Genomic DNA, 13244 nt, shown 5'->3' with positions numbered 1-13244 from the left:
TTTACCTTTTTGATCAGGCCAACTTTTTAAAATCTGACATGCCAATAATGCAAAAAGTGAGATTTTTTTTTTATTTCAAAGAAAATGTTGCTTAGCCCTAAATTTATCATTTTTGTAAGGGTAATTTGTTGTGCGCAGGGCCAGACTGGGACTAAAATTCAGCCCTGGCATTTGAAGTTACACAGGCCCACTAGTCACATGGTGACTATATAATATCTTTGTACATTTGTAGGTTACAAGAAGTGAGAGGAGATTAACACGACTATATAACATGTAGTCACAGCTGTGCCCAGTATTTCAGCTCAGTACTATTTATTGCTTTTAGGTGCAGTACTCAACCCAAAGCTCTGTCCCGTTTTGTATGCACGGTGACAGAATTCTTGGCAGAAGTGCAATCCATTGGGCAACCAGACCCCCTGGTCATAGCCACCCCTATCATACCTCCCAACTTTTGAAGAAGGGAAAGAGGGACAAAGACTGCGGCGCGCCGCTGCAAATTTTAGGCCACGCCGGGCCACACCCATTTTGCAACTAGTCACACCCATGTCCATGCCCACCCCCACCCATTTAGCACTGCTGATCAAACTGACTGGTACTGAGGGCACAGTGGCTGGCATTATGGGCACATTTGCTGGTACTGTGGGCACACTGACTGGTACTAAGGAAGAGAGAAAACAGAGAGAGAGAAAGAAAGAAGAGCGAGAGAGAAAGAAAGAACAGAGAGAGAAAGAAGAAAGAGGGGAAAGAAAGAACAGAGAGACAGAAAGAAAGAAGGAAAGAAAGAAAGAAAGAAAGAAAGAAAGAAAGAAAGAAGAGAGAAAGAACGAGAGGAAAGAAAAAGAAAGAAAGAGGGGAAAGAAAGAACAGAGAGAGAGAAAGAAAAAAGAAAGATTAGAGAGAGAAAGAAAGAACACAGAGAGAGAAAGAAAATGAGGGTAAGACAGAACAGAGAATGAGAAAGAAAGAAAAAAAGAAAGAAAGAACAGAGACAGAAAGAAACAGAGAGAAAGAAAGATTCTTTAAGATACTATAGCAGCCCGGCTCCCATTGTAGTGCCCACCTGAGCCCCCCGGTACAGGACATATCATGATCCGCTCACATGGCCGGCATCCCCAATTCCAAGGCAATCCTGCTGTCCACGCTGTCAGAGGACATGGTGATGGATCTGAAGCATTCCTATTTCCATCACAATCTCCTCATGAAATTATCTCATTTCCGGTCAGCTTCCAGCACATCACTTCCGGTGGAACGTCATGTGCGAGTTTTAAAATGCTCATCGGGGCTTCGCCGTGTACTCCTGTGTCCATGGGAAAAGCCCGCTTTGTATGCCTCGTACACACTTGGCTCCGCTCCGTACATCCCGTACACGTATGGCTCCACTCCGTACACACATGGCTCCGCGTACCCCATACACATGCGGCTCTGTTCCGTACACAGAGTACACACACGACTCCGCTCCGTACACCTCGTACACGCGGCTCTGCTCCGTACACCTCGTACACACATGGCTCCGCTTCGTACACACGCGGCTCAGCTCCGTACACCTCGTACACATGCGGCTCTGCTCCGTACACCTCGTACACACACAGTTCCGCTCCATACACTTCGTAAACCCGGCTCCGCTCCGTACACCTTGTACACACACGGCTCTGCTACATCCACTCTGTAAACCCCTCCTGACCCCACACATAAACTGTACCTCATCCAGCAGTGCACCATGACAACCAGGTCGCCAGAGTCCTGCATACACTGAGGCCCCTGATCATGTGACCCTTGACTCCTCCCCTCCTGTGACCTCATCACAGGTCCTGCGTGCACAGAGCAGCCAATTGCAGCCTGAGAACGGACTCCGGAGCAGCCTGCGGGGGGGGGGGGGGGTCAGAAGCACTGCAGGGCAGGCACAGCCTTCTCTCTGATGAATGGATCATGTGACCTCCATCCCTGCTGGTATTCTGATCCTGCCCACACATTGATCACATGGTCATGATGTCACAGAAGGTCCTTTTGCTTTCACACTTTTAGCTATTACCAGCTTCCTGCGGCTTCCATGACAACAAGAAAGGATCGAGTGGCCCACTACAGGCACTGACCCTTCTGGCATTAGCCAGAAGCGCCCGATGCTCAGTCCGGCCCTGCTTGTGCGTGTGCCAATATAAGTAATTGTAAGCTACTATTTGGGCATACAGCGGGATCTGGAAGGAAAGGAGCGCCATTTGACTTTTGATAGTAGTCAGTAATAGATCACATAGGCGCCATTTTTTTTTAGCAGCACCGGTCCTGTTTACACAGGATAATGTCCTAATAGGAAGAGTGATCTTTTGGGCAAACCAGAAGATCATTTCACCTGACAAATGAGCATTTTGCTTGTTCATGAATTGATCAGCACACTCTTTAGACTGCACAGTTATCATTAATGAACATTCTTAGGAATGCTCATTCATGATAATCTTGTGTGCCTTTTTAGGGTGCTTGTTCTCATACTTATCTCCATATATTTTCCATTGGTACAGGAGCAGTACTGTATGTTCTATGCGCAATCTTAAATTACATTTCTATCCATTTTTGGAATTAGTGGTGTTTATCTTAAACAGTCACATTTATACATTTGCTAGGGATGAGGTTAGCATTATATAAAATTAATTTCAGACATATCTGCAACATTCTTTTGTTGTATTTCACATGATAAATATCTCTAAAAATACAGAAGTATTCATAATTACCTATAAGCTCTGCATCAAAACTATCCTGTAGTATTGTATTGCTTTAGTACAATGTGTAAAAAACTGACCCTTCAACTTTCCTCCTGCTATCGTTACCTCCCGTTTTAACTTCTTTTGTCATAACTCATTTTGACGACATGTGACTTTAAACATTGACAAATCGTAATGCTGCAGAATGATAGCACATCCTCTCTCAGGCAAATTTCTTGGGCTGTTCAATTTTTGATACATGTAAAATAAGTTACTTGCAACTTTTCAGAACCCTTTCTTGTGGAGCACGCCATGTATTAAATAAATTGTTCAACCTAGATTATACATTGCACCCTATGTAAAGGTTAAGGAATAATTTCTCGATTGCTGGCATCTGACCCTTCTGAATGGGGTAAAGAGCAAGCACATTTCTGTTCCATTCATTGTCTGATCCCAGCCATCATGATAGTTACTCCTTATCCTATGAATATAGGGTATCTTCTAATCTTGGTAGCTTGTTATCCTTAAATGTTACTTTTACCTGCATTCAAATTATAGGTATAGTTGTACATCTGCCGAGTACCTATAAAATAATCATACTGACCTGAGTAAGTCATAATGGCTATATATTTTATTTTACAGCATGAAGATTTGATAAAATAATCCAAAAGACTGCAATGTATATAATGAAAGCAGCTTAAAAGTGTCACCTTTTTATTGACATTTCTCCAACCATTTTACTATATAAATGTCTTACCGGCTATCTAATGGCTATCTCAGTCTGCCTTCCCGTTATGGTGACAGCTATCATCACCATGATGGAGGTAGGAGGTCTCCACACTGGAACGCTAAAGACTTAGGGAATAATCGACATGGACTGGAATCGCCAAGGCTTTATGGTCTATCTGAGCTGGAGAGGAACATTGAGGTACAGCTTTTACATATTCGCTTATTCCAATTTGTATATTTTTAATGTAAGTTTTTATTTATATGCATTATTTTCATTAAATATTATCAAATCACAATACGTTGTTTATAATGATACAATTGCTTTATACGTTTGGCTATAAAGGTTAAAGAGTTATTTTCATTACATAATTTTGGTGGCATAGTCCTTCCTCCAGGACCCCTTCTGATCTGGAGAACATTTTTTCTTTTCACATAGAATCATAGAATCGTAGAGTTGGAAGGGACCTCCTGGGCCATCTGGTCCAACCCCCTGCTCAAAGCAGGACTCGCTAAATCATCCCAGTCAGATGTCTGTCCAGCCTCTGTTTGAAGACTTCCATTGAAGGAGAACTCACCACTTCTCGTGGCAGCCTGTTCTACTCATTGATCACTCTAACTGTCAAAAAGTTTTTTCTAATATCTAATCTGTGTCTCCTCCCATTCAGTTTCATCCCATTGCTTCTAGTCTTTCCTTGTGCAAATGAGAATAAAGTTGATCCTTCTACAATGTGACAGCCCTTTAGATATTTGTAGACAGCTATTAAGTCTCCTCTCAGTCTTCTCTTTTGCAAACTAAACATTCCCAAATTCTGCAACCTTTCCTCATAAGACAGGGTTTGCAGACCGGTCACTATTCTGGTCGCTCTTTTCTGAACTTGCTCCTGTTTGTTGATGTCTTTTTTAAAATGTGGTGCCCAAAACTGGACACAATATTCCAGATGAGGTCTGATCAAAGAGGAGTAGAGGGAAATAATGACTTCACGTGATCTAGACTGTATGCTTCTGTTAATACATCCTAGAATTGCATTTGCCTTTTTTGCTGCTGCATAACACTGTTGACTCATATTCAGTCTGTGATCTATTAGTATACCCAAGTCTTTTTCACATGTGCTGTCACTTAGCCCTATTCCACCCATTCTGTATATGCTTTTTTCATTTTTATTGCCCAGATGTAATACTTTGGATTTCTCCCTGTTAAAAATCATTCTGTTAGTTGCTGCCCACTTCTCCAGTTTATTTATATCTTTTTGAATCCTCTCTCTCTCTTCTCTAGTATTAGCTATCCCTCCTAGCTTTGTGTCATCAGCAAATTTAATCAGTTTACCCTCAATTCCTTCATCTAAATTGTTGATAAAGATGTTGAACAATACAGGGCCCAGGACAGAGCCCTGTGGTACACCACTTGAGACATTCTTCCAACTGGATGTGCAGCCATTTACGACCACTCTTTGGGTCCGATCACTAAGCCAGTTATGAATCCACCTAACAGTTGCCTTGTACATTCCATACTTAGTCATTTTTTCAATAAGGATTGTATGAGAGACTTTGTCAAATGCTTTGCTGAAGTCAAGATATACTATATCTACAGCATTTCCTTGATCCACCCAATCAGTGATTCCGTCATAGAAGGAAATTAAGTCTGACATGACTTATTAGTTACAAACCCATGCTGACTCTGTTTAATCACTTCATTCTTATCCAGGTACTGACATACATGTTGTTTAATAATTTGTTCAAAGATCTTTCCTGGTATAGAAGTCAGACTCACCGGCCTATAGTTGCCTGGGTCCACCTTCTTCCCCTTTTTGAAGATAGGAACAACATTTGCTCTTCTCCAGTCTTCTGGCACTTCTCTTGTTCTCCAAGAATTTTCAAAGATTATGGAGAGGGGTTCAAAAATTTCTTCTGCTATCTTTTTCAGCACTCTGGGGTGTAATTCATCTGGACCTGGAGACTTGAATTCATTTAGGTTAGCTAAGTGTTTCCTCACTATCTTTCTGTTTATAGATATCCTGGATTCTTCTATTCCCTTAATAGGACAGTGAAGAACAGTTGATGTTACATTTCCTTTCTGAGAGAAAACAGATGCAAAATAGAAATTTAAAAGTTCGGCCTTCTCAACATCCTGTCTTACCATTTCATCATTTTCATCCTGTAAAAATCCTATAGCATCTTTGACTTTTCTTTTACTTTTCACATATCCCCAAAATCCTTTATTATTGCTTTTGACATCTCTTGCAAGCCACAATTAATTTTCAGCTTTACTAATCTGATTTGTGCCCTGCAGATTCTGCAGACAGTATTATATTCTTCTTTAGATATGCCTCCCTCTTTCATTTTATAAACATTTTTTTCTTCCTTTTTAGCATGTGCTTAAGTTCTGTGTTCATCCATCCTGGTTTCCTTAAATGCTTCTTATTCTTCCCTCTTTTCGGAATTGTTAACAATTGTGCTTTTAGAATCTCATTTTTCGAGATTTCCCATCCTTCCTGGACATTTTTGTCTTTAAGGATATCCAGCCATTGGATCCCTCCAATTCTCTTTCTGAATCCCTTAAAATCTGCCTTTCTGAAATCTAACCTTGACGTCTGAGTCTTCACAGGTCTTCCTCCTCTAGTTATCCAAAATTCTAAAATAGCATGGTCGCTACCTCCTAGGGTCCCAGCCACTTTTACCTCCTCAACCATTTCCTCCCTGTTTATAAGGATTAGATCCAATGTAGCAGTTCCCCTTGTTTTCTCCCCTACCTTTTGGAAGATAAAGTTGTCAGCAAGAGAGGATAAGAATTTCCTTGACCTGTTAGTTTTGCCTGAGACAGATTCCCAACAAATGTCTGGATAGTTGAAATCTCCCATGACAACTATGTCATATTTTTTGGAGAACTTGGCCATTTGATGCATAAAGAGTTCATCCATATCTTCAGCTTGCACAGGCGGCCTGTAGTAAATGCCTACAATGGTGTCCTTTCCATTGTTCTGTCCTTGTATTCTTACCCAAACAGTTTCCACAGAACTCCCAGTCTCTGAAGCTTCAATCTCTGTGCAGACATACGCGTTTCTAACATACAATGTGACACCTCCTCCTCGTTTATCAAGTCTGTTTCTTGCAAATAAGTTGTATCCTTCTAGCCTTGTATTCCAATCATGTGTATTGTCCCACCAAGTTTCAGTGATTCCAATGACATCATATTTCTTTTCCTGTGTTAGTAGTTCCAATTCTCCTTGTTTGTTGCCCATGCTTTGTGCATTAGTATAGAAACATTTTAGTTTGTGATAGGTTTCTCTTTCTCCAATATTTTTATTAATTAGATTCTTTTGTCTTTGTTCTTCCTTTCCACTTCTAATAGCAGAGTTCTCAATAGCATTTGTCAGGTGTATGGCTTTTTCTGGTCTTTTGCTTCCCTTCCCATGTTGTTCTAGTTTAAAGCTCTCCTTACAAGTGTAGCAAGGCGACTTCCAAATACATGCTTTCCAGTCTTCGTAAGGTGCACCCCATCTCTATCAAGTAGTCCATCGTATAAGTAATTCACTCCTTGATCCAGAAATCCAAATTTGTCAGTCCTTGTTATTAAGGCCTCTTTCACACTTCAGTTGTTTGACGTCAGTCAAAATTCACCATTTTTAGAAAAAAACGGATCCGCCATTTTTTTGGGCGGAATCCCTTTTTTTCCCATAGACTTACATTAGTGATGGATTGCGATGGATGGTCATCTGTTGCGTCCTTTTTTTGATGGATCAGTCATAATTTTGGCGTCCGCTGTCTGGAGTGGACGGACAATGAAACGTTTTTTGCCTGCGTTGAAACGGCGGATCTGAAAATTGACAGATTCCGCTTTTTTATACTGCACATGCCCAGAAGAGCTTTCATTCATGTAATTTAACCCCAAAAGCCTTTCTCTCTCCTTTTCCAGGGTCCTGTTGCTTTAAATTTCAGACATTGGTGGCTGCAGCTGATCCATCCAAAAAATGGATCCGGTGCATCCGTTTGTTGCAAAGCGGAAACGGATCCGTTTTTTCACACTTTGGCGGATTTCAACTGACGTCAAAAGACTGAAGTGTGAAACAGGCCTTAATGTGATAGGAATTTCAACACAGTTTCATTCAAGTAACTGGTTGTCACTATCCATTTTTGGATTTGTGTTAGCTCTGGTTTCACTATGATTTAAATGAAGCTTTTTCCTTTCAGACCAGCAGGGGTTAATGTCAGTTTCCCTTGCTTGCAGCTTGCTGAAACTGCAGAGTTGCTAGGTCAGCTGATGTGGGTGGTGATCACTCCCACCATCCTTTAAATGGTCACCTGATGCATCAGCTGACTGTCTGTGATAGAGCAATCTATATTGACCAAGCCTGGAGTAAGAAGCTCTCTGGCTGCTGTGGTGTATCAGCTGGTTTCGTGAAGTCTGTGGTCAGGGTGCCTCTCTTCTGCTGTGCGGTGCTTTGCAGCAGAGGAGGCTATCAAGCTAAGTTTGGTGTTTTTCCTCGTCTGCCTCATGTTTGTCACTATCCCCTGTGTTGTTCCATCTGCAGTGGTGATGCTAGCGCCCTTGCCGGCCAGTGCACTAGCAAGGACAGTGCTAGGTGATAGCGAGGGACGAGGTTCCTGACGACGGTGGGGGGAAGGACCCACTTAGGGTGTTAGAGGTGTGCAGGGTCAGGCTCAGGTTTGAGCAGGAGGTATCCATCCCTCAATTCCCTTTCATTAGGGCCTTCCTCTCCCTATTTCCATCCAGTTGTGTGAGTGTTGCGCCATCAGCTGACCGACCCCCTGGTGGGATTGTGACACTGGTACTGTGTTAAATAAAGGATGGAATCTCCAGCGCTGGACTTCAGTTAAAAATTCATCATTTATTATAAATTCTTAAAATCGGACAGAAAAAAGTATGAATAAGGACATACAGGCAGATGGGGTCTCTGGTGGTCTCCAACCAACGCGTTTCGACCTAGAGGGTCTTACTCATGGTTCACACTAGACCAGTACTGACGACTACAAATAATACAAAGACTGGTAAATCACAGGTGTTGGACAAAAGAATTAATGAAAATAGGGAGTATCCCTACCAGTTAACTCTTGCAAAACACTCAGCCTAATGTGGAGCTGAAATATACATAACCCTTTTACCATTAGTAAATGAAATAATGTAAACAAAAACTTGTCGGAAAAACAGGAAAAAATAAAAGCTAATGAAAAGATATCATAAGAATATAATGAATAGCAAGAAAATAAAATAAAATTATAGAAAAAAACAAAAACCTTCATTAATTAATATAATGTTGATAAACAAAGTAACAATCACAAAAATTATCAGAATAGCCAGAATTAAATAGGACTAAGTAAAATGTAGATATACAGAAGAAAATATCAATCTAATTGCAATATTAAATCAAGTCGTTTGTTCAGACCTAATGGTACTCTTGTATTTAATTTAAAAATCCAAAAGGATTCACGATTTAATAATTTTCTCCTGAAATCACCTCCCCTAGTAGATCTATAGACTTTCTCTATTGCTATAATTTTGAGACTATCAGTTTTACCTCCATGAACAGTTTTACAATGATAAGATACTGCTGAGATATTATAATTGTTACTAGTAGCTTCTGACAAATGTTTCCTAATTCTCTTTTTAAGAGGTCCTATTGTGCAGCCTACATATTGTAGGTTACAAAAAACGCATTCAATAACATATATTACTCCTTCTGAATTACAATTTATGTGAGACTGAATAGGGTATGATATGCTGTGTTGTAACTCCCAGCAAAGCTCTAATATACAGTAAAATCTAACAAATGGCCAAGTGCACTTATGTGCGGCTCAAAACTTTGAAGGAGACACATCAATAAACTACTTCTATGGCCTCTTCATTCTGAGGTTTGGTCAAATCAACTCTGTTGTATCCCCATTGGTCAAGAAGTGATGGCAAATTCTTGCCATTAACATAATTTGTAATAGTGGGAAAAAAAAAAGTGGCAGTATAACGTCGGTACGTTTCATACAACTCCTTTTTGAGTTGAATATTGATCTGGTTGAAAGCATATTTTCCAACTGTGTATGTGAAGCTCATGAAGGGCTATTATTGATTACAACTGTCTATCCTTGACAATTTTGTGGTTATTGTCTTATTTGCAGCTGAATCCTTTCCACTTTTTACTAGCACCACTAACTGTTAATTTTTATTAAAAAAAAAGATATACAGTATATCACAAAAGTGAGTCCACCTCTCACATTTTTGTAAATATTTTATTAAATCTGTCATGGCGAGGCAGGCGGAATGGGGATAGTGAACACACTGGACCACAGAGTATACTGTGGAAGCTGGACCGAGACACCAAATTCCTCCGAGAGAGCACCGGCAAGCAAACCCCTATGGGACTGAGCCGATACAACCAAGGAGACTCGAGTGGAACGGTTCCAAGACCAGAGGGTCAGACCCGAGTGTCATAGAGACACACCGGAGAAGGAAACAGGAGGTCCTGGGAACCGGAGGGGGAGTACCAGATGATCTGGAGACTTCCGACAGAGTCTGCAGACAGATGATGGACTGATGGGACATGGAACTAGAAGAAAACACGAAGTGTTAATGAAAGAAAGATAAAGACCGCACGAGCAAGCACTGCAAGCGCTGCACTGTGACTTGAGGACGGCAACTGAGAATAAGATACAAAATTGCCCAGGCACCTTCCAAAGGAAGTGAAGACCTGAAATACACCCAGAACTCACCGCGATTGGCTGAAAGGACATTTCAGGAAAAAGGGTGCGCTTGCCCTTTAAATTTTTTGACAGCGGCACACAAGCGCCCTATGCTCTGTCCCCTGCAACCAGGAAGCGAGGGAGTGGAGGGTGCACGCCGGACAGACACTGCAGCATGAGATAGCGTCGCGGGAGCATGGACTGGGTGAGCAGTATTTCAGAGACCTGGGGGATGCGCGTGGGCAGGTGGGACCCGGTCCCCCTGCAACATGGAAATGGGACTCGCCGGCCGGAGCGCTACTGTATCTTTTTCTGGGACAACACTGAAGGTAGCACACTTTGATGCAATGTTACATAGTCAGTGCACGGCCTGTATAACAGTGTAAATGTGGTGTGCTGTTATGATGAGTCACCGAAGGAGGAAAAAACAAAATACCAGCTAAGTCCAGAAAAACCAGAGAGGTTGGCAGCTATCGGATTGCAGACCCCTGAACCTATCCACAACAACTAACAGTAGCCGTGGGGGGTTCCTACGGTGCCCTAGACCCTTCGATCACAGCCGGAGAGCTACATAGCCTAAAGACAGAAAGGGGGAAAAACCAAACTGCCCCAGAGCAGACCCCAAAGCAATAGGCAGCCCCCAACATATAATGATGGTGAAGCAAGATGAAAACACTAACACAGATAGAAAGATAGGTTGAGCAAATGATGGGGCCCAAGCTAACTACACAGGACAGGATAGGAAAGCTGCTGTCTGCCATCCGCAAAAACCCTATCAAAATGAGCCAACCGACTGATAGGAAAAACAGGCCCTGAAGTCGCCAGGCTTCAAAAGACTATATCAGCACTCAGGTATATTCTGAAGACAGAGCAAAAGATCAACAGATCAGAGACAAAAATGGAATTCAGCTCACCCCCGGCCGGGGTTGGCAGAACTCCCAAAAAACAAGGCAAAACAAAAACAAAACTGAAGAGTACAAAGCAGAGCAGAAAAACTTAGCTTTGAGACGCAGGAATCAGACTTGTCTCCAAGAATCCAGCAGGAAAATCACCAGCCAGGAAGAAGGGCGTCGGCAGCCTTATATCCAGTCCTCAATTCCAGTTATCATCTAGCTGCCCAGGTGTTTGGTAATCAGTCTCACTACCTTCCTTCACCAGAGGAAGGAGTTCATCAGACCTCAATGGTGAAGGGAAAAATGAACTCACAACAGTACCTCCCCCTTGCGGAGGGGTCACCGAACCCTCATCCATGCCACCAGTACGATCCGGGTGAGCCCGATGAAAGGCACGCACCAATCTTTCGGCATGAATATCAGAGGCAGAGACCCAGGAATTATCCTCCTGACCATAACCCTTCCACTTAACCAAATACTGGAGTCTCCGTCTAGCCAGACGGGAATCCAGTATCTTCTCTACCTCATATTCCATGTTACCTTCAACCAATATAGGGTCAGGAGGTGCCACCACAGGAACTACTGGTTCAACAAACCTCTTCAACAAGGACTTATGAAACACATTATGAATTTTAAATGTGACAGGAAGAGCCAACCGAAAAGAGACCGGATTAATAATCTCCAAAATCTTGTAAGGTCCAATAAATCTAGGCTTAAACTTAGGAGAAGCCACCTTCATAGCGATATTTTTTGATGACAACCAAACCATATCACCCACCTTAAACTGGGGACCAACGGTCCTATGCCGGTTGGAAAACCGCTGGGCCTTTTCCTGGGAGAGAGACAACTTATCCACTACCTGGTCCCAGATCTGGTGCATTTTCTCCACCACAGTGTCAACACCTGGGCAGGCAGAAGGCTCCACCTGCCCTGAAGAAAATCGAGGGTGAAAACCAAAGTTACAAAAAAAAGGTGACATCAAAGCGGCAGAACTAGCTCTATTATTTAAAGCAAATTCGGCCAAGGGCAAAAATGAAACCCAATCATCCTGATCGGCAGAAATAAAACATCTCAAAAACGACTCCAAAGTCTGGTTTGTTCTCTCCGTCTGCCCATTGGTCTGAGGGTGAAACGCAGAGGAGAAGGACAACTGAATTCCCAGCTTGGAACAGAAAGTCTTCCAAAATCTAGACACAAACTGAACTCCTCTGTCAGATACAATGTTCTCAGGAATCCCGTGCAAGCGAACCACCTGTTGCAAAAACAAGGGCACCAACTCAGAGGAAGATGGCAACTTAGGGAGTGGTACAAGATGGACCATCTTAGAGAATCTATCACAAATCACCCAAATAACAGTCATTCTCTGAGAGACAGGCATATCAGAGATAAAATCCATTGAAATATGGGTCCATGGCCTCCTGGGCACCGGCAAAGGCATCAACAAGCCACTAGAGCGAGAACAAGGTTTAGACCGGGAGCAAGTCCCACAGGACTGCACAAAATTCCTGACATCACGAGACAAGGCAGGCCACCAAAAAGACCAACTCACCAGATCTCTAGTACCAAAAATACCTGGATGACCAGCCAATGCAGAGCAATGAACTTCAGACATCACTCTCTTCCTCCACTGGTCAGGAACATACAACTTTCCACTGGGACAACGCTCAGGTTTGTCCTCCTGAAACTCTTCCAGAGCACGTCTCAAATCGGGCGAGATGGCAGAAAGAACTACCCCCTCGCCTAAGATGGTAGCAGGCTTAGTCACAACAGGAGAATCAGCAAGGAAACTCCTAGAGAGGGCGTCTGCCTTGACATTCTTAGTGCCCGGAAGAAAAGAGACCACAAAATCAAAACGTGTGAAAAACAAGGCCCACCTAGCCTGTCTAGGATTCAAGCGCTTGGCCGACTCCAGGTAAATCAAATTCTTGTGGTCAGTAAGGACCACGACTTGGTGTTTGGCTCCCTCCAACCAATGTCTCCACTCCTCAAATGCCCATTTCATGGCCAACAGTTCCCGATTCCCCACATCATAGTTACGTTCGGATGGGGAGAACTTTCGGGAAAAGAAAGCACAAGGATTCATTTTAGATGTCACAGGATCTTTTTGGGACAACACCGCTCCTGCACCAATCTCAGAAGCGTCCACCTCCACCTGAAACGGGAGTGAGACATCAGGTTGCCGCAAAACCGGAGCAGAAGTGAATCTTCGCTTCAGCTCCTGAAAGGAAGAAACAGCCTCCGGAGACCA

At 42.7% G+C, this 13244-nt stretch overlaps 1 protein-coding gene across 1 annotated transcript in view; it reads left to right on the top strand.

Moving 5' to 3' along the window:
• Positions 1-3336: 3336 nt before the first annotated feature.
• Positions 3337-13244, top strand: part of LOC141093118 (uncharacterized) — a 29370-nt gene continuing 19462 nt past the window's right edge. The window contains exon 1 of the mRNA XM_073579599.1: positions 3337-3618. Coding sequence (XP_073435700.1) covers positions 3439-3618 — 180 coding nt within the window. The 5' untranslated portion in view covers positions 3337-3438. The remainder of the gene's footprint in view (positions 3619-13244) is intronic.

This window comes from Dendrobates tinctorius, unplaced genomic scaffold (genome assembly GCF_039654945.1).
Source record: "Dendrobates tinctorius isolate UK_male_01 unplaced genomic scaffold, ASM3965494v1 ptg000062l, whole genome shotgun sequence".
Taxonomy (NCBI): domain Eukaryota; kingdom Metazoa; phylum Chordata; class Amphibia; order Anura; family Dendrobatidae; genus Dendrobates; species Dendrobates tinctorius.
The sequence above is the reverse complement of the archived record's forward strand: the minus strand, read 5'-3'. Positions and strand labels throughout refer to the sequence as shown.